Consider the following 21,867-nt stretch of genomic DNA (forward strand, 5'->3'; position numbering starts at 1 on the left):
ATTCAAAATATTTGTATAAAAAACACGATCTTAGAAGACAATTTTTAAATTCTATAAATAAACTTTTGAGAAACTTTCACGTTTTTAAAAAAATTCTGACACATGTGACTGATCAAACAAAAAAAAGTAAACAAAAAAAGTGAGGTTAGAATTGCCATATATAAAAATAAAAAAAAATTTTTTGCTTCTATACATTTCAAGATTTGCAAGATTAAGTGAATTACAAATATAAGAGAAAAATAGAAGACTAATAAAATATTTTCAAAATTAAAACTCATGTTTTTATTTTTAAAAGAAAATAATATTATTTTCCCTAATGACAACGGGTTCTTGGTCACGTCATGGTCAACTGATCAGCTGATTTCAAAGAATAAAGATGGAGATAAAAACACAAAGCCGTCAAGAAAGACAGTAAATTAAATTAGTATGTTTGAGTGTATATAACAAAGGTTCTGGTGAATAAACAAGAAAATAGAAAATTTAGCGAGAAAACAAAAATAAAATGTCAATATTGACATAAAGCTGTCAATTCTGTGCATTGTCAGAAACCAAATTGGTTTTATATAATGTCTTCTTTTTAATTATATTTTAACAAGAAACGTGTTTGTATGAAAGAGCTCGCAACTCCTATCAAGTAGAATATCAAACTATCAGAGCATTACGTGGGGGAGAATGGCTACTCGTGGAGGAAGAGGCAGCAGTGATTCCTCCACTCTCGATTATTCAGTTCGCTGTGGAACGTTCGCTCGCAAAGCGGCGTTTTCTCCACATGAATAATATACTAAACCAACAATAATAATTAAAATAGTGTTCAGTGCAAATAAACATGGAAAATGTTTCAATTTTATTGTAATTATTATTATTGATTTATACATATAGAGGAAAGAATTGTTTTTTATTTTGAGGTTAAGTGCGCATCATCCGCAGAAAATGCGTCTCTATGACACATTAATGGCATGTGTTTTATGTTCATTGTCATTAATGTTTCACCAGGAAGACTGTGTTGTCATTCATCGATGAAACATCTCCTGCTTGACGAATAAACAGCAATAACAATGTCCTCGGTTTTTTCAAAGTTAATCGACAAAACTTCCGCAAAATGTGGAATTCGACAGGAATATTTAACAAAGGGTGTCGTAGGTACATTGACAGCCCTTTATCTATTGAAAATTGGTTATCCTTATATTGCAGCTGGTGCAAAATGGAGTCAAGCAAAGGTGTCGGGTGATAAAAAGAAGAGGAAGATAAAGAAAAACAATGATGAGAATGATAAAAAAAATGAGAGACATCTACGACGATGTGAAGAAATTGAAGAAAATAATGATTCAAAGACAAAGAATGGCAAGAAACCGGCTGTGGGATTAGATAGAGTATTTTTTAAACAGCTGATTGCACTTCTGAGAATTATGATCCCAGGATGGAGAACGAGAGAAGCAGGTTTGCTGACCTGTGCCACCTTGGCTCTACTCACTAGGACTTTTCTCTCTGTTTATGTTGCCACACTCGAGGGACAAATTGTCAAAAGAATTGTCCTTAAAGATGTTAAGGGTTTCTTTTTTATGATGGCTAGATGGTTTGCAATTGCATTTCCGGCAACTTTTATTAATTCCGCGATCAGATATTTAGAGGGACGTCTAGCTCTTAGTTTTAGGTAAGATTTTTGTTTTATTTTAAAAACTCAAGGAATATTTTTTAACGCATTTTATTTGCTTTGTCTTAGAAAAATTAATTAATTAAAAAAAAATGTTCGAATTCAAATTCTCGAATGTACTACAGAAAATTAATCATCACTAATTTAACGTTAATTAAGTGGAATAATAAACGAATATATGAATCATTTCTTCCTATGATTTCAGACACATTACATAATCTTGAACTTATAATTCACGCACAAAAAGAATAGAATAAGGATAAATTATTGACCTTTGAAATATAATTTTATTCAGTTAATGTCCTTAAAAATGTCTACGAATATATTTTTTTACATATATACTTTTTTATGTTCCAAATATATCTCGTTAATGACATTTATTTTCAAAGACAAATATTTTATTTAAATTAATTGTTTTTTAAAATTTTTGTGTATTAATATGTATAAATAATAATATATATAATATTAATATTTTTAATCCTCTTTTTGCAATATTTATGATTTTGTTAAAATGCGACAAATATTCCTTTTGTTTTGATTAAATCGAAATTAAATTCAATTTATTGGAAAAATCGATTGATTTCTTTTCAATAAATTAAATTTTATTTAAGAAGAAATAATTTTAAAGGGAACGACTAGTGGAGTATGCTTACAAGATGTATCTCAGTCAGCAAACCTACTATCGAGTATCTGCTCTTGATACTCGTTTGGGAGGTGCTGAACAAAGACTGACGGACGATCTCTCAGAATTAGCAGGATCCGTCGCACATCTTTATTCTAGTTTAACTAAACCCTTATTGGACTGTGCTCTCGTGGGAATTGCTCTTATTTCATTTTCGGCACGAATGGGAGCGAGAACAGTGCCAGGTGAGAAAAAAAGGATCAAAATTATTTCGATTGTTTTTTTTTAGTACCTAAATTAAAATCAATTTGAAAAATAATAATATTACAGCATAAAATTTTACAATGAACTAAATAACGGTATTACTCAATCAAAATATAATTGTCGATAAATTGACAACACGCCGTTTCAAAGGCTCCAAAGGTCATTGATACCGTGTTTTTTCTCTCTTTTTTAATTTTATTCTCTTGGTCGATGACATAAATGCCAATCAATTATAAAGATTGTGATTCAAGGTTACAATTAAAATGCTAAAATTCTTTATCTCAATTTTTTGTTTGCATATCTACTTTTGAATAATTTATTTTGACTCGAAATTTTCTAAAAAAAAATATACCGCTATTTTTAGAGTTGATTTTCAAATTTTTTTACAGTAGTTATTATGATGGTAATAAAATTTTTTTTTTTAATCAACTTTTTTACTTTTTTTTTATATTTTGTAAAGTTGATTTAATAATTGAAATTATCTTCAAATTTTAAATATTTTCAAATATTAAATCAAATAATTAAATCAATAATTCTATTGGATTTACCTGTTGATTTTTTTTGTGCAGGTCCATTACTGTCACTAATCGTAATTGGTGTAACTGGTCAGGTGTTGCGTTTGGCTTCACCTCGGTTTGGTCAGCTAGTCGCTGAAGAGGCTTCACGTCGTGGACATTTGAGGGAGGCACATGCACGAATTAGTGCACATGCTGAAGAGATTGCATTTTATAATGGACATCAGGCCGAGCATCGATATCTTAGTACAGCATATAAATCGCTCACAGCTCATTTACGAAGAATTCTTGCCCTTAAATTATGGTACGTGATGCTCGAGCAACTTCTCATGAAATACGTGTGGTCGGGAACTGGACTTCTCGTAATTGCCCTTCCCATCCTGTACACCTCGCAGACCAAATCTTCAAGTCTTATGCAAGAAAATAACGGCGATGGTGAGAGAGATAGTGTGTGTGTGTGTGTGTGTATGAAAGAGAGACTATTGAAAAATCATTAGCTGAAAAATAATTCAATTTTATTATAATCGAATATTAATCGTAAATTAGAAAAATAATTATTAATGAAAAAAGACTTAAATGAAAAAAAATATATATATAAAAGTAAAATACTTTGAATAATTAATTTTTAGTTTAATATTTTTTCTTATATACTTTTTTTATTAGTAAATCAGTGTTTAATATAAGTTTTTTATGCAAAAAAATTTTTTACAGGTGTGAGTGAAAGAACAGGATATTTAACAACGTCAAAAAATCTCTTATCATCCGGTGCGGATGCTGCTGAGAGGCTTATGTCTTCTTATAAGGTAAATTGTAATTTTTAAATTATTTTTTTATTATAACTTTTTATTTAAAAAATAATTTGTTTAAGCATTTTATTTATGATTTACTTTTGATAAAAATTGAGTTTAAATTTTGTGCAAATGAGTTATTTTTTTCGAATTTATTAAAATTAATATTTTGTTATTTTTTAGGAATTAGTTGCTCTGGCAGGATATGTAGCCAGAGTTAGTGAAATGTTGGATGTCTTTAAGGATGCGGCTTTGTGCAAATATTGCAGAAACGTCGTGACAAGTGGTCAATCTAGAATGAGTAATGGGAGCGTGTCGATGTCGGTAGAAAAAATTATTGAATTCCAAGATGGCACTCCTGTTATTAAAGGTATATAAGACTTTTTTCTTTTCTTGCTCAATAATACAGTTAGATCATTTTTTTGTATTTAACTTCAATTTAATTAGATATCTCATTTCCTTAGGTATCGTTCGAGAAAGCTCTGATGGTAGCATCACTCTCAAGGACGTGCCAATTGTTACACCCAACTGTGAAGTTATTGTGTCAAAAATCAATATTCAGGTATGTGATTAAAAAAAAATGTAAATATTAAATTATAAATTATTTCCTTTTAATTTAATTTTTTTCTATTTATGAATTGTTTTCTGTTATTTTTTTTACGAAATTAAATTATTAATTAGTATTAAATAAAATGAAATTTTTATTAGTGTAACTTTTTTTAAAATTTGAATTTGGAATCCACAGATACGACCGGGCGATCATTTAATAATCACCGGACCAAACGGATGTGGGAAAAGTTCCCTCTTTCGAGTGATATCCGGTTTGTGGCCGGTATATAATGGAACATTAATTCGTCCATCGGAAACATGTTCGATACGAAATGGCAGGCCAGCATTATTTTATATACCTCAAAAACCTTACATGACTGTGGGTTGTTTACGTGATCAAATCACATACCCAGCAGAATGTAAAAAAGATGAATATTCAGATGGGGAATTATTGAAACTTTTAGATCTTGTAGATTTAAAGGGACTTGTGGAAAGAGAAGTTGAGGGCCTAGACGCACACGGTGATTGGGATTCAACATTATCGGGTGGTGAGAAACAGAGATTAGCAATGACAAGATTATTCTATCATGCTCCACAATATGCTTTGTTGGATGAATGTACAAGTGCCGTTAGTCTTGAGGCTGAAGGGGCATTGTACGAGACTGCAAAACAACGTGGCATTACTCTCTTAACAATTACACATCGTGTCTCATCACTCGCGAAATATCATCGTTTACTATTGGAATTTGATGGCGAGGGCAAATGGAATTTAGGTCCATTGGATCCAAATTCGGAAATGATCGCGATAAATCGTGATCAAGAGGAAATTGACAGAAAGGAGGGGCACTATCGAAGACTACAGGTAACAAAATATAAAAAATTAATTTCAATTTGTGGAGAAAAAGTACAAATTTTTTACTGTCTGAAATAATCGGATATGATTTTTTGATCGAAGAAAATAATATCAAATTTTATCAACTATAAAATAATTCTGAAATTAAAAATTGCAGGAAGTTCGTGGGATGCTCAAAGAAGATACGCACATTGGAATCAGTTGAGAGTACCTGTCAATGTGGCTTTCTCTCATCGTGTGCAAATTCTTGCGATATTTATTTTATTTCGCGTGAAATGTACATATATATAAATATTATTTGGACTTGGATAAATTTAGATAAAAATGTACAAAAAAAAACTGAATGGCTGAGATTAAAACAAGGAAATATTTTTCTAACAATGATGCAATTGCAATCTTATAAAAAAATAAAAAATGTTTCCTGCGTTCGGAAACTTTTGAAAAAGAAAAAAAAAATAAAAATAGATGTTTCTTTTTTTTTAAATTCGTATTTAAATAGCAAACTTTCTTTTTTAGTTAATATTGTGATTATATTATAATTTAAAACACAACAAACATTTGCAAATATTTCATGTTGCTCAATGATATTATCGGCAAAATTTATGTAAAGATTTAAAAAAGAAATAAATATATATTTAAAAATTCTCTTTGAATCTTGAAAAGAAAATTGTGTATTTTTATTTTAAAGTTATTTTACTAGAATTCTTTCGCTGCAATTGATAACTGAATAATAATTATTTAAATTATTTTAAATTAATTAATAATTAATTTAGTATTATATTTCATTATAATAATAAAATGATTTTGATTTTATTCTTTCTTTTAAAATTTTAATTATAAATCAAGTTTTTTTTTAAATATTTAAATTTGACAAGAGATTAAAAAATAATAATTGGAATTTGAGAATTTAGTTAATAATTTTTGTAAAATGATCTTTCGCGTATTTTGGTTCAAAACTTGTAAACTTGAGAATTCGAAGGCTTGAAATAAAGGGGTGGGACGAAAAAAAATAGAAAGAGTTGAGGGATGTAAATGAGAGGAGAGCAAAGTGTGAATCCCTCTGGTTCCAGTTAGATGATTAATTTAAAAAGGTGGGGAGGGAGAATTTAATTACGTATGTTTCTTTGTTTTGAAAAGAGAGTGAAAAGTGAACAAGGAGGGGCAATTTCAGGGGAGGGAAGACCCTCAATATCCGATGAGCTTACCTCTGGGAAACCTTGCAAAAGCTAAACGTCGATACGCCCGGCAGCAGCCATCTTGGGGGTTGTGTACCTCTCTCGCTCTCAACTCGACATCGAAATTAATGCTTCAGCACAACTCGAGACAGTTTTCATGACTCCTCTTTCAACTGCAATGTCGTTTAACTTTCCCTCCGAACATTGCCCTCTTCACTTTTATTATTCCTAAAGGGGAGAATAATTAATAAATAAATTTTAGATAAAGATAAATTATAAACATGCTTTAAATCTTTTTCGAATTAGTCAATCAATTCAAAGTAAACAATATTTAAAAACAAAAACAATTTGAAAAATATTATTTTACAATGTCAAAAGTAGAATTAAGATTTTTTTAATTTCCAGAAGCAAACTAGTAATAATTAATTAAATTAACTAATTAAAAATTCACCGTTCATTTTAGTGAACACGTGTGAAGAAAATACAAGGACTCAAATATCTGATCTTTGATATCGAATTTCACATTTTTGAAAAAGGGTTGTTCTTTTCTTTTGCATCTGCGTTCTCTTTTAAGAAGCAAGAGAGGGCCGGCTATGAAAATATAATTCGTGGCCAAGATTAGCTTCATGTACGGTTACCGTTCATTTGTAACAGTTTTTCGAGGATTAAGAACAGAGAGAAAGAGAAAGTATATCTTTCCATCGAGGAGATCCCTCTTCGTTTCAATGTGCCGTTCTTTGTCTAAATAACCCGATTGAATTACAAGAGAGGGCTGAGCGCGTGCCACTCGGCCACCGCAAAACGCAAAGCATCAAGAACCTATACATATATATATATGTATAATAAGCCACGTTTTTTTTCTTTTGATCAGTATCATTTCTAACGCTTTGGGATTTTCTCGGATTGAACAAGTTTTTTATTGACACGTTCACAATACGATGATGACTGAATAAAAAATAACCGAGAAATTTTATTGAAACAAATTTGTATAACTTAATTCTTATTTAGCAGAATTTTTATTAAACTGAATTCTTATTTAACAATACTTTTTTTAAAACTGGATTTTTATAAGCAATAATTGTTCGATTTGAAAATTCTATTAAATAATAATTCGGATAAATAAAAATTTTCTAAAACAGAGGATCTAATATCAAAAATTCAGATAAGTAGATATTTTGTTAAATAAAAGTTCGCTTTAATAAAAATTCTACGATGGTGAAAATTAATAATAATGTATGAAGAAATACCACAAGGAATGAAAAAGAGAACCAAAACGGAAGATTAGTCAAAATATATTAAGTTAAACAAAATAGATACATTTCAAGATCAAAGATATTATCAACTAATTTTGGATTTGGTGGCACGCGTATCAATTTAGGGATGAATGAATGTAATTTAGGGTTCTATCAATTGATGATGAGACTTACTTGTATAATAAAGTCTCCATTTATCACGTGGAAGATTATCCCAACAGCAATCACTTATATGAGTAGCGGGACCTTAACCATGGACAATACGGATACTGTCATCTCATCGTGCAAGCCAATCACTCAATCATATGCGCATTGAGAGAGATAGGAGTCGGTTGTTGTGCATTCATAAAACGGAATGTGTGTGTATTTTCATCCTCGTATAAGTAAAGCCAAAAAAGAATGGACAACAACAAACCGCAATATACATCACAGAGAGTTTTGCGGTGTTTACACAATTCATTAATGCCTGCTTGATCCTATCTCTCACTCTTCGTTTATATTGTACTTTCAGGTGTAAGCAAACACAGGTGTTGCAGTCGCGCTCCACATCTTCTCTCTCGGGTGCTTTAATTTTGCTGGTGATGATTTTTATAGAAATCCATTCTGCAAAAAAAAGTTATGTAAAATCTGTTCTTAAAAAACTTATTATTATTTTTTGTAAGAAAATCAAATCCAAAATATATAAAAGATAAAATAACAAAAAAATTATTATTTTTCAAAAAATTGTAAATAAAAGTAATATTTTTTTCAAAATACAATTTTTAATGTTAATATTTGATAAATTTACTTTTGATAAAAAAAAATGATTTTTCCAAAGCAAAAAAAAAAAAATTGTAAATAAAAAAAAATTGCTCAAAAATGACCGTTAAATATAATTATTTTTTGCTCATTAGAAAAAACTTGAGGGGGACTGAGAAGTTTTCTTTGGGGTCCTACGTAAATACCAAAGACTCAATCGGTTGGAAGTGTAAGAAGATACCCTTTATTCACTCTAGACGAAAAGTGCCTTATATTATTTTTATATTGGGATATGTTATATTGATGTAAAACTTGTGAGAGAAATACATCAGTCATTTAGAAACACACTCCTGGAAGACAATGCTAATAAATTAATAATAATGACAAAAAAAAGAAATATTTTATATTCTACAATAATAATATAATAACTAAGAAAAAATTACACAATTTGAAAAAAAACAAATAGTTTTGAAAAATTTGTAAAAACATATACCTTTTTGTGTATACCGTTCTGCGAACAATTCGACTGGATACGAATTGAGAGAGAGAACTTGATCCCTAGCCGGTTACATCCACCACCGGTTGGAGAACCAATGTGTCCGGAATACGTGTACTTGACTTCCTCTTCCTGTGTCCTGGTCGGAACTGCTAGTTGTCAGGTGTTGAGCCTACGATATTTGATATATTCGATAAATTTCAAGCTAGGACAGTCGATCTGCCCTCAAAAAAATATCTTTCCCCGTTACACTTTTCAAATCCCTAAATTTTTTTTCATTTCTTTTCAAATTAGAAACAAAAAATAGTATTTAAATTACTATTAACCATAATTTAAAATTTCCAAAATTAGAAATATATTTTGCAGTTTTAATTAAAATGTTTAGTACTACAGTGGAACCTCGATTATCCGAACTAATCTAGGCATGGCCGGGTTCGGATAATAGAGATTTTAATTTTTTTTTATAATTAAAGTAAAAAAATGTATAGTTGAACTATATATTTAACTTAATACATATGTTTTTAAATATACATAAGTATATACATATATGTAAATATATATTACTTAATAATATATTAAACACTCAGAAAATTCGGAAATTTAAAAAAAAATTTTGGTATAAATTTGGTTATTTTGCTTTGAAAGATAGCATCTATTTGTTTTTTAGATGTCAAATCACGCGTTCTTCTCAGAAATGAATGAATGATAAAATAAATAGAGAAAATAAAATTTAAAATTCGAGAGACCAAAAAATAGTTCGGATAAAATGTTTTTCGGTTCGGATAATCAAGGTTCCACTGTACTTTTAATTCTTTGTAAAAATTGTAAAAAATGCTAACTTAGTTCTTTATTATTATTATTCTCCGCTACCAAGAATATATTTAGCGTTCAAATAGAATAAAGGAAAGAAAATAATTTACTGCTAGATTTGATTGTTAGAGAATTTTTCAATAAAACAAAAAATTGGATTCTGGATGGCCGGGCTCACTGTTGACTGGTCAATAATATGCGAAAGGGAAGGCATTACGAGCCAGTGATCCTGCGAGTATCCTGAGTATCGAGGGCACAAACTGCTATGCAGGACCACCGTGACAGCGTGGTAATGGTATCTGGAGAAAATATAATATCCTCCAAAGATCGAGGCGGTGAGTAGACTGACGATCGTTGAATGAACGATTAGTATCTCATGTCGTCAACGACAGTGAGCAACATACATTATATGTGTGTGGATATAACATAGCTTCACCAACCGATGTCTTCTCACTAGAAAAAAAAGAAACATAATATTATTATCTAGTCAACTTTATTTTTATCATCTTTTTTTAAACTTCATTTATATTTCTATCTTCTATCTCAAGTTTTATCAAAAAAATTTATTTATCCCAATATTTACTTGAAAGAAAAAATTTTCTTTCCAATGGTTTAAATATATTTATAGGTGACTATAAAAATTCGGAACTAATGAATGTTAGGGAACATTCATCTGGGCGTAAGAAATACACAAATATGTATTCAGAATTTTAAATAAAAATAGGAAAATATTTTTGAATTGAGATGAAATGGATAATTTGAAGGAAAATTGTTATTGGTTCGTTCACCTGAGATTTTTCGCCGAGTTTAAAAAAAAGGACTCGAATATCTTTTTTCGCCTCACAGACTAGCACCTACACATGCACACATGTGGATGAACAAGGATCCACATGCAGATGTGAGATGATACGTCAACATGATGAGCTTGCATACAAGAAAGACTCATGTGAGAAAGAGAGTAGTGGGGTTGTAGTTAGCTGGGTAAGGGGTGAGACAGAGTGAGAGAGAGGGTAGAAGGTGGTAGGTGCTTAGTTAGCCAAGACACATTGACAGGCCATCGTGCCAGCATGGCAGTAGCCCTTAGGACGCGACACTTTGACTTTGGTACCACGTTAAAACATTTAAAGTGACTTCCAGTAAAATAAAAAATCATTTTCAAAAAAGTTCAAAACAACTTATTTTAATAAATAGAAACTGCGTTGGCAAATACATATTTCTTTAAAAAATAATAAATATTTGAATTTCAAATTATTGTCAAATTTTTAAGAAGAGTCAGTGAAGTGATAATCGAATAAGAGAGATTGACAAGTGAAGTGATATAATCTAATAAAAATTGAAAATGTGACCTAATTATTATATTCGAGGGGGGCGAATAAAGTGATTAAAAGAAATTCTTTTTATCGTACAAAAAATTGTCAAGTGTGCGAAATAGAGGGGAAAAAATGATAAATTTAAATTGTGAATATTGATGATGGATGAACTTCAAAGAATAGTGTTTATGGAAAAGTGCTTCTCTCTCACGAGATGACGGAATATATCACGTGGATACAACGTCACGTGGAGAGAGATGCACATGGTTTTAAATCTATGAATGGAAATATATCGCAGGTTTCCCGCAGAAGCCCTTAGAAGAGACCGGCAGGTCTTCCAAGCCATAAAGGTACTACTTCCATTCGCTTGGCCCATACGCACGTGCTTTTCTCTTTTAGTCATTCATGAAAAGTCCTCGAATCTGATCAGTCCTTATCAGTTTCATCCCTCCTTCATCTTCCATATACAATATCGCAAAAGAATTTCTGCAATTAAAAAAAAAATTATGATATTGTCACTCACAAACCTGTAACTATCACTTACAGATCCTTGTTTTATGATTAACAAAACCTTTGATTAAAGTCAACATCTCTCAACATCATTCTTTTTGCCTTTTTTTAAGATAAACATTTTTAAAAATGGCACAATACGATTGTAATTCAATAATTAATTAATTTAATAATTATTATTCAACTATAACAATATAAAACAAAAATGATCTAAAATCATTGTTATCAATCAAAATAAATTTAAATTATCAGGATTATTATTCGAAAAAGAAGTTCACTTAAAACGAATTCACTGAAAAAAATGGATAATTAGATTACGATTTGTTTCGATCTGATTTTGTGAAAGAATTGAAAAAACAATCGCAAAGTAAAGCTACTTATAAAACTACAGTTAATTAAATAATGATTTCTCAAATTGAGTTAAATTTATGCTCTCGAGTTTAAAATATTTCTTTTTTTTACCAATTAAAAGCATTGATATGATTAAATAACATCAACCGATATAAACTACAATTTTCAGTCAATTTAATTAAAACGATATTAAATTTAAATGGATTCTGATTGATTGAATAATATTGTAATTTCATTTTGAAAATACACAGAAAAATTAACCGATATTTACATTTGAATTTCAGTTAAGTTATCAAAAATGAAAATTTAATTAATTGATCCTAAATATTAATTAAAAGCTTTATAAAAAGTAAAAAAGAAATTAAAATATTTTAAAATTAATGAATAGAAAGTTGCTAAAAAGTATATTTCAAAGTTTAACTAAAAAAAGGAATACCTTTTTTGAAATTACTAATAAGTAAAAAGTTGTCAAGGAATGAAAAATTAAACAAAGAGAATATTTTTGCAATTAATAAATAAAACAAAGCTAAAAATATTTGTTTACTCGCGAAAATGTATAAAGTCGTTAAAATATTCTTTTTGCAAAGTAAAAATTGATTTAGAAAAAAAATTGAATTAAAAATGAATTTAAAAAAAAATGTCTCCATGTGAAAAAATGTTCATAACATCACATAAAATTACTATTTTAGCTGAGAATTTCAAAGCGGAACGTCTGGTTGCTAGGACAACCGGAGGGGCTGGACCACATCTCTATAGAGACGGGAGGCTGGTGGCTACTTCTGAACAGGGGTTTTTGAAAGGGGGTGTTTCTAAGGGAAACTTGTCGGTGGAAAATTTGCAGAGATGGAGTTTCTGCAGAACCATCATTCGGCCAATACCACCGACTCACCGTACACTCTTGGCACAGGTAAGTTTTCCCCAAAATATATATTATTTTAATCAGAAAAATTTTTCCCTTTTCTTCTGCTCGCAATAAAAATTTTCCATTTTTTTTTCGATTTTACCGACACAATTTTCACAATCATTTTTCCTCACATATTTGTTTAATTTTAAAAAGTGTAATAAGAAAAAAAATTCGTGCAATTTTACTACGTTTAGTAGTAATCATAAAATTATCATAATAATTTGTTTAGAAATTAATATGTTTTGTGGCATGAAATATTTGAATTTATAAACTATGTTCTATGAAAGCTTTTCTAGTATTGAATTTTAGTTTTATTTTGAGCGAAATTTTATTGAAACTCGACTAAATTGAGAAAATTGTCCCAGACTGCAGTAGTAAAATATTGCATTAGTCAGACGCGCAGAGTTAAGTCACTTTCTACGTCTGACATTAACAGACTGAATTTACTTCACAAGATTATAATTACAAAAAGAATTTACATTGAAATTGAAATATTATAAATACAATTTACCATAAATTGAAAAAGAAATTTAATTACTTTATGGGAACATTTTAATTATTTCATATGAAACAATCTTTATACAAAATTATTGATATGGGCCGGTGAATTTTATTTCAAAATGTACCACTAATAAAAAACTATAGCTTGTAAAACACTTTTAATACATAATTTATTTTATTAAATTGTATTTTAAATATATGTATAAAAAGTAAATTTCGTGAGGTTAAAAAAGCAGGTAAAAAAAAATTAATAAGTTATTTTTAATTTTTAAATAGAAAAATAATTACATGTTATTATTTATTAAAAATATATCTAACCTTCGCCTGCAACCCCTGTATAATATTTCGAAACATAAAATGTACCGGAAATACACGCGATTTAAAATAATTCAAACACTTCGGAAACCATGTTTTTAAATTAAGAAATAAAATACTTTCTAAAGCTCGAGACGCAAGTATCAGAGTAATAAAATCCCTGTATAAACATAAATTATAAAAGTGATAGTTTTGTTAATTATTAATAAGAAAAATAATTTTTTAACAGTGGTGATTTAGAATAATATTAGTTATACAAGAAAATAAATTCTTAGTGGTACGTTTTGAAATATAGAAAGTCCATTCTTAACTTTCTTGTAAAAAGATTTCTAATAGAACTTGATTTTTAAAGTAAATGTATAATTAAAATTCACAGCCTTTATCAAGATTCCTGTCTTTTCCCAGTCAAGAAAATTCAAAGTATTCCCGATCAGTGCAGCCACCATAATTATATTAATTAATTATTACATCTAATTTTAAAGTCCTAATGAAAATAATGATGATTATAAATTCTCGGTCATAATTTTGTAAATAATTTAACTCTTTCACGCAAAAAATGAGAAATTAATGCGCAGCAAGATGTAATAGACGATATAAATTTTTAGAGTATCTGAAAAATACCCGGTTTAACTATGAATTTCACTATATGAAATGTGATGTCCACTATATTTTCCATGGATCAAATTTTGCGTTTTTTCCCCCGATTCTTTCTATATGCATTAATAAAGTTAGTGGTTTAAACTTTTTTCATTTGAATTAATTAATAATAACTATTCGTAAATGATGATTAATTATCAGTCAAAAATAAACTAAATTCTACTAATTATAATTAATAGAAATGTTACTGACAGTGACAGTATTAAATTAAATTCTCCGTTTAAAGAAAAATTCCATTTAATTAGCGGCGGATTTTAAATTAGGATAATTTCCCGGCTATTATCTATAGTTTTTCCTAATTTTCCGATTATCATAATATAAAGGTATTCTAATTAGAATAAAAATAAAAAAACAATAGGTGCGGTGGGGAGTATTGAGGCAACAATATCTTCTGGCCTTTGTTCGGGAACATTGGGAGTCCTAGGCGGTGACGATGGTCTAGCTGATAATCAAAATGAAGAGGCTCTAGGTGCTCTGCAAGGTACACTGCGATTGCAGGACCTTCAGAATTCACCTGAGGACATAAACGTTGATCAAAGTCAACACGTTCAAAATTCCAATCAAAATCAAGTAGTCACCGAATTTGGTGCGAGTTTTTGGGTCGACGATATGGCTGGCTTTCCTCTACCGCCTTTGGATTTGGATCCACTTCCGCCGGGACTCTTTAGTCCATGTTCCGGAAGCTACAAGTGAGTTAATTCATAATTGACAAACCGAAAATCATTTTTAGAAATAAAAAAAAAATTTCTCCACACTTACTTATTATTGACGTGAGGAAAATTTTGAAAAACAATAATTTGATTTCGCGTTAATAAATTCATTCTTTTTGTAGTTGGGGATGCACAAGGGGCGATTGTGTGCCAAGAACCGGAAATCCAAACGGCGAAGGTGTCGCGGACGTTCTATTATCCTTGAAACACGCAGTGGTCCATCCTGGAAGTCCAACTAGCGGATATTATTCCACTGGTGGATCGTCTCATCATTATTCACAGGATTATGGACAAAATATTGGACCTCCCATTCCACAGTCTCATTATACTCCTGGTCCTGCCATGTCCGTCAATGTCTCCATGAACATGACCATGAACATGAACATGCATCCTGGGTAGGTCATTCAAAAAAATATATTAACATTTTATAAAGAGAAACCAAAAACCATTAAAAAATGTTGAAATAAAAAAAAAATTTTTTAAACAAAAAGTATAATAATTATTGCGTTATTGATATAAAATGGCCTTGCACACACCATTTTGGTTCGTCTCGTATAGGGGTTGCTAAAAGCATTTTTTTTCAAACAGGTACGAGCAGAGCTATTCGTCGCCCTGGGGTATGGAACCCTTATTGAGTCCCGCCCCTCAATACAATCCAGTGGAAACTCAGACGAGGGTGAATCAAGTTCCGGCCAATAGCCTCATTGGTGTACACCCACATTCTCACCCTCATCCGCACCCTCATACGAGGCTTCAGTCGGGGGAACATTCCCTCTGCATTGGTAGTGCGGGACCTGCCGTAACTCAGGATGATAATGGAAGACCAAATCTTTGTCGAATATGTGGAAAAACGTATGCCCGACCGAGCACCCTCAAAACACATCTTCGAACTCATTCGGGGGAGAAACCATTTAGGTAACTTTTCTTTTTTTTCAATCAAAAAAACTCCATTTCATCACTTCTCTTCTTTATTCTTTCTTTAAATTATCATTTCGAAGGGGGAATTCTGAAAAAACAGGAATACAAACAAAAAAATCAGTAAAAAAATAAAATCATAATCTTCCGACATACCGAATAAAGATTTTTTTATACAAAAAAATGTTTTACGGTAGAGTAATGATTTTTGATTATTAAAAAAATATATATATTTAGGATAAATAAAAAAAAGGTTCCTTTGAAAAAAAATATATTTTTCGTACTTTTTTGAAAATTTTTCATTTCAAAAAATATAATTTTGTTTACAGATGCCATGCGTGCTCCAAAGCCTTTAGTCAAGCTGCAAATTTAACGGCTCACGCAAGAACGCACTCGGGTGAAAAACCTTTTCGATGTCCTGTTTGTGATAGACGATTTTCCCAAAGCAGTTCTGTCACCACGCATATGAGAACACATTCTGGAGAACGACCTTACCGGTAAAATCGTCCCTTTTTCTCATCTCTACAAATTGACATTTAAAAATTAAAAATATACAAAATAAACAGAAAAATAATCATCATTTCATTCAAAAGTCGTTGCCACCTGTGTTTAGAAAATTCTGCCAATTTTTAATAGAAATGTTATTTCATTGGCTTGTTTTTATAATTTTACAACTCATTAAAATGCTGAATAGCAGACAAATTTTAAACCATTGTCAAAAATATATTTTAAGATCATTTCTATACAAAGTAATTAAATTTTCTATAAACAGTATGCAACAACTTTGAATTAAAAATTATTATTAAAAAAGTATATTAATTTTTTTCTAATCAAACACAATATAATAAACGAAAAAATAATCATTGTTACAGATGTCGATTTTGCAAGAAGGCATTTTCCGATAGTTCCACCCTCACCAAACATCTACGAATTCACTCAGGTGAAAAACCATATCAGTGCAAATTGTGTTTACTAAGGTTCAGCCAAAGTGGCAATCTCAACAGACATATGAGGGTCCATGGTGGTTCCTTAACGTGACACAACTCTGATTATCCTCCGTTAGACAGTGGCATGTTACCCCAGTGTTGTCGGATACCTGTGATTCGACTCGGAACGAGCTTACAACGAAAACAATAGATGTACATTCTGCGGTATTTTATTACGATGCCCCGAAAAAACCTCATAAATTATATATTTTAATACTACAAATTCGATCGTATTTTTTTCTACAAAAAAGTCTCAAAAAGAAAAAATCATTTAAATTGTGAAAAAAAACCAAAGTTTGACAAGCCAAAGGTAATTAAAACCAAAGGTCAAAAATGACAATCTAATTCTAAGAATTAGATAAAATTAGAAAACTAGATTTAAATTAGTTATACTAAACAATGATTTTTCTTTAAAACTATCTTTTGATTAACAATGATAGTCACAAAAAAAAAGAAAAATATCAGGATAGGTGAACGAGGGTATCGTATTTAAATGCCTGCAGCATTCACACCACAGCACCGTTGATTATTGTACAAATATTGTATTTATTATAATTATTATTAATTATAATTAATATTAATGTTGCCGTTTTCACCACGTTTACTTTCCTTATCGCGTGGTTTTTCTTTTTTTTAAAATTTATTTCTCATTCTTTATCAGATTCCTCATTTTGCCCTTTCTTTCTCTCTCTCTCTTGCTCTCTTTTTCTCTCACTCTCTTTTTTTTGTAATTGTAAAATAAAATTATTTTATTTTCGTCGAATAAAAACGGAGTCATAATGTGTTTTATATCAAAGAGGAAAGGAGCGATTTAAAAAAAAAAAAACAAAAAGAAGAAAAAGTCATAATAAATAGACTAATTGGAGTTTCTTTTCGGCTATCCTTACGCACAAAGGTGGAGAAAATTATACAGGAGGCTCACAGTTTGGCTGAATTTGCACACAATTCAATTTCGATTTTTTTTTATTATAATTATTTTACCTCCAACATTCTTCATTTTAAAAACTATTTTTAAAAAAACTTCATTGTTGTTTGCGCAGCATTTTTTCTCTTCACCTTGTCAGAAACAAAAAAAAAAGTCTCTTTGCAGGGATATTCGTTCATTTTCACATTCTCTCACACATTCTTGCTCTATGTATAGATAATGATGTGTTTATAAGTAATAATATTCTTGAAAAAAAGTATGTATAATGTCGCTACGTTATGTAGATCATACGAGTTTGCAGAAACGAAATGGCCCTTTCAAAATATTTTCCTTAATTCTTCTTTATTTTTCCCTCCTTAGTTTTCTTTTTTTTAATCTAGTCCTTCTAATTAAGATTTTTTGGACCATCTTGTCGTGCAACATTCGTATAATGATTTTTTGTTTTCCTTTTTTATGTACGTTGCGTAGTTATTTCTATTAAAAGAAGTGTGTGTTTGTGTGTGTCTGTCATCTCTGTGATACATTTTATTTTTTTTGTCTGTCATTATTTTTCACGACGTTTTAACATTCGTCGAATTTGGACTTTTTTTTTTACTCCATTAATCTCTCGTGTTTATCATCTTTTAATTGTTCTTCTTCTTTTTTTCTTTAAACAAGTACGATTTCGATTCACGTTTAAAAAAAAGTATACTTTGAGAAGTTGGTTAAACAACAAGTTTTTCTTTGAAATTAATATTTGGTTAATTTTTCAAAAAAAAATTCAACTTTTAAAATAAAAATTGTCGATAATTTTAAATTTTATCAAAGAACGTTTTTTAAAACTGAATAGATATGTGTGTGTCTGTCTGTCTCTCTCTCTCTCTCTCTTTCTCTCTCTCTTTCTCTACAATAGATTTATAAACAAAGTTGCTCTCTTTTTCTCTTTCATTTCCAGAAACTCTCGTTATAATCTACTACCTTTTTTTTTAATTTTTCCCCGCAAATTAAAGAAAAGAAAAAGTTCATTAATCGTTTCCCTTTGTTTTACAATGTTTTTTTTTTTTTTTTTTCATTAACCCTTGACTATAAATAAGTGAAATACATAGTCAAGTGTACGCAACGTCACACAACTTCACTTAATACAATAATTAATCGTATCGTAATTATCAATTAATAAAACTTGTTTCTAATCTTTCTGTCGCCAATAATGTTTTCATGCACGCGCACTCTATCTATCTTTCTCACGACCACCTTTTCTTTCTCTCTCAATCTTTCTATCTCACAGTCTCGCTTGCTTACAAACCGTTAAAACGATAGGATGTGTGTCTGTGTTTTATGTGTTATTTCATTGAAAAAACACAATTTGCTTTTCTTGTTTCTTTTTTTTCTTTCTTTTCTTATTTTGTTCCGTCATCCTAATTTATTAGAAACACAAGAATGCTCTAAACATGGGAGATACTCGCGCCCCTTAATCACGACGGACAATTTGAAAGATTTATTCGATTTGCAAAAGAAGCACAAATCTTAATTATTTTTTTTTCTTTCACCCCCTTCGCATTTTTATATTATTATGAAAACAAGGAAGTAAAAAAAATGAAATAAGACACAAAATTTTCGACAACTCGAACTATTCAATTTTGTCAAATGTTCGATTCAACTACGAATACTTTAAAGAATTTTTCAACTGTACATTGCTGAGTGTAAAGGAAAGTTAAAAATTTACCTCTACACTTTATCACGAACATGTGACTAAACGAAAAAGACGAGAATTCAATCAAGAGTGTATTATTTTCATTTTTTAATTTGCTTTCAAGAGGTGTTTTTCTCAAGAAGCAGTCTACAATCGTTTGAGGGACTTTCTATTTATAGATTTGCAGTTATAAAAAAAAGAGAAAAGAATGTATTTAGATATTTTTGATAATAAGGATTTGAATTATTAAAAAAAACCCCCCCGGCGAAAATTCAGCTAGAGTTCTTTTTTTCTACAACATCAAGATCGCTGATGACTCTCACGTTATTCGTAAACAATATTGAAAGCACTAGCGAGGAGACAGACGGAATCCAAATACAGAAGGAAAAAATTGACAAATCTCAGCTGATATATTTTCAAGTCCGCATTTTTCTTCATAAAGGAATAAAATATCGTAACAAAGGGGGAATAAATGACTAGGCGATGAATTTTCTTACGACGTGGAAGGAAGAACTGACAAGGCTTTAATTTTAAAAGCTCAACTCCGTTATTCTTATTATAATAGTAAAATAAAAATTTCTTAAAATAAACTTAGATTTCATATTTAAATCTATTTTCATGTCATTTATAAGAGGGGGTAGAAATTAAAATTAACAGAGTCAAGTTTTTAAAAACAATTCCTAGATTAACTACCATACTATTAAAAAATTGGAAAGAAAAAAAAACCCTACACACTGCGATTAAGAAGCAAAATATAAACGTTGTGAACTTGAAAAAAATTGGGAAGTATAGTTACACAAACGTTACAATCTTGTAGCGCGTCGTTTTGATAATTCGTCGCATCAGGAATAAATTTATTTTATCCAACTGTATTTGGCGTCTGTTTTTGTTTTGTTTTTTTTTACGGCACTGAAGACTGCGCTACCCGAAAGGTTCCAAAAAAGGAAATATTAAACCAACAAAAGAAAATAAAAACCTATTCCTCTTTCGCTCGTTTCTTTCTCACTCGCAAAAAAACTTTTCTCCCATTCTCATTTAATTTTAAAACGGAAATTTTTTTTTTTTTTTATTTTCATTCGCTCTCAAGGAAAGGATCCTCTCGAGTAATATATCGGAAGCAGCGGACAGATATTTTTGGTTGTACGTCGTGCGCTAGTGAATCGGCCGTGTTTATGTTATTATTTATTTTTATTTTGTTTTTAGTCGTCGTCGGAACTTGTGTGTAAATGGCTAGGGTTAGGTTAGAACGGAGGGGTGGCGTTGGATTTGGAGATCTTGGGGGGGTTTAAGGTCAACGGGGACTTGGTGCTGGTGGGCTGGGCCGTGGATCAGGCTCGCTCACTATGCTATGTGGTAATCCAGGCATTCCAGCAGAAGGTGGAGCCGCAGTGGGACCACCGGCACCACCGCCGCCTACTGTTGGACCCGACGGTCCAGTTGGACCACCAGCTCCACCGCCGCCCGCCGACGAATTTGGTCCACCGCCACCCCCGCCGCCAACAACAGAATGACCACCTGGAGGTGGTGGCGCCGAGTCATGAGGAGTTGTCGAGTGCGCCTGTTGAACAGGCAAAGCTCCTGCATAGTATCCCCCGTTGATACCCTCAGGGTAAGTGCTGTATTGAGAAAAAATTTTCAAAAATTTACACATATATTAAATTCATCATGCACAAAATTTTTTGATTAATTGCACATTTTCAATTTCCAATCCGTAGCATTATATTCAAAAGTCTTCTTCAATTCTTCTTCAATTTCTTCATTATGAGAAACGGAAAAAATTATCTTCCTTGTTTTTAAAATTATTATATTTTTATTGATTATTATTATTAATAATTTAAAAAGTTGATTAATATTTACTTTACACAAAATTATCGTTTAAATAATTTGAGAAAAATGTATTTAATTATTAAAATTTTTGTTTCAAGTAATTGAAAATGTGTCAATTTTATGACTTTATGTTCAAATATTATTATCTTTGTTGTTTAAATAAATTATTAATCTGTTTCTTTTAATTAAAAAATTTAAGTGTTAAGTATCAATTCAACTTGTTTTAACTTTTAGTTAAGATGAGTTTAAGTAAAATATGCTTCATTTCCTTATAAAGACACAAAATTTACATTTTTAAAAACAATACATGAATGTTTTCCCTTCCAAAATTTTGAAATAATAAATAGAATGAAAAAATATCCAACTCAACGAAAACAAAAAGCAATTAACAAACAAAAGAAATAATAATAATAATTAAATAGTTCAACACAAACAGCCAACACAAAACGGATTATAAACTATGTTTCTTCCTTAAATATATAAAATAAAAACAAAAGTAGAAAATTTTTCATCCTTACGTCAAGGATGAAGTAAATTCTACTTTATCAATAACATTTCTACAGAATAAACTAA

General features: G+C 30.2%; 3 protein-coding genes and 1 long non-coding RNA gene across 9 annotated transcripts in view; 2 read left to right on the top strand and 2 right to left on the bottom strand.

Annotated features, from left to right (window-relative positions):
• The first annotated feature begins 654 nt into the window (after positions 1-654).
• Positions 655-5,909, top strand: LOC127283423 (ATP-binding cassette sub-family D member). The gene is made up of 8 exons (XM_051308282.1): positions 655-1,651; positions 2,280-2,518; positions 3,107-3,487; positions 3,764-3,855; positions 4,024-4,210; positions 4,305-4,402; positions 4,586-5,251; positions 5,400-5,909. Exons 1-8 carry the CDS (start codon positions 1,056-1,058, stop codon positions 5,445-5,447), a joined length of 2,307 nt encoding a protein of 768 aa, XP_051164239.1. The 5' UTR covers positions 655-1,055; the 3' UTR covers positions 5,448-5,909.
• Positions 3,405-11,562, bottom strand: LOC127283442 (uncharacterized). 4 transcript variants are annotated; one of them, XR_007843357.1, is made up of 6 exons: positions 10,503-10,670; positions 9,825-10,167; positions 8,902-9,076; positions 7,845-8,273; positions 6,448-6,645; positions 3,405-3,549 (listed from the first exon to the last, which is right to left on the bottom strand). It is a non-coding gene; the product is annotated as an uncharacterized LOC127283442 (long non-coding RNA). The 4 variants fall into 4 exon arrangements; XR_007843356.1 differs by having other exon boundaries at positions 7,845-8,245; positions 10,503-10,667; XR_007843359.1 differs by lacking the exon at positions 10,503-10,670 and adding an exon at positions 11,407-11,562 and having other exon boundaries at positions 7,845-9,076.
• LOC127283429 (protein glass-like) lies at positions 11,026-17,714 on the top strand. The gene is made up of 7 exons (XM_051308295.1): positions 11,026-11,374; positions 12,575-12,792; positions 14,621-14,951; positions 15,095-15,367; positions 15,561-15,887; positions 16,217-16,384; positions 16,760-17,714. Exons 2-7 carry the CDS (start codon positions 12,729-12,731, stop codon positions 16,923-16,925), a joined length of 1,329 nt encoding a protein of 442 aa, XP_051164252.1. The 5' UTR covers positions 11,026-11,374; positions 12,575-12,728; the 3' UTR covers positions 16,926-17,714.
• LOC127283427 (C-terminal-binding protein) overlaps positions 17,400-21,867 on the bottom strand; it is a 29,438-nt gene continuing 24,970 nt past the window's right edge. For all 3 annotated transcript variants that reach the window (XM_051308290.1, XM_051308292.1, XM_051308293.1), the window contains exon 8: positions 17,400-21,083. In XM_051308290.1, the coding sequence (XP_051164247.1) occupies positions 20,759-21,083 (325 nt within the window). In that variant the 3' untranslated portion in view covers positions 17,400-20,758. The remainder of the gene's footprint in view (positions 21,084-21,867) is intronic.

Source organism: Leptopilina boulardi, unplaced genomic scaffold (assembly GCF_019393585.1).
Source record: "Leptopilina boulardi isolate dan_hultmark-lab unplaced genomic scaffold, ZJU_Lbou_2.1 LbouV2_31, whole genome shotgun sequence".
Classification (NCBI taxonomy): Eukaryota; Metazoa; Arthropoda; class Insecta; order Hymenoptera; family Figitidae; genus Leptopilina; species Leptopilina boulardi.

Bases quoted from the DNA above. Each gene is read 5' to 3' on its own strand.
- LOC127283423 (XM_051308282.1), top strand. From the start codon at position 1,056: ATGTCCTCGGTTTTTTCAAAGTTAATCGACAAAACTTCCGCAAAATGT. The intron at 1,652-2,279 runs GTAAGATTTTTG...ATAATTTTAAAG, and splicing joins CGTCTAGCTCTTAGTTTTAG to GGAACGACTAGTGGAGTATG. The intron at 3,488-3,763 runs GTGAGAGAGATA...AATTTTTTACAG, and splicing joins GCAAGAAAATAACGGCGATG to GTGTGAGTGAAAGAACAGGA.
- LOC127283429 (XM_051308295.1), top strand. From the start codon at position 12,729: ATGGAGTTTCTGCAGAACCATCATTCGGCCAATACCACCGACTCACCG. The intron at 15,368-15,560 runs GTAGGTCATTCA...TTTTTCAAACAG, and splicing joins AACATGAACATGCATCCTGG to GTACGAGCAGAGCTATTCGT. The intron at 15,888-16,216 runs GTAACTTTTCTT...TTTTGTTTACAG, and splicing joins TCGGGGGAGAAACCATTTAG to ATGCCATGCGTGCTCCAAAG.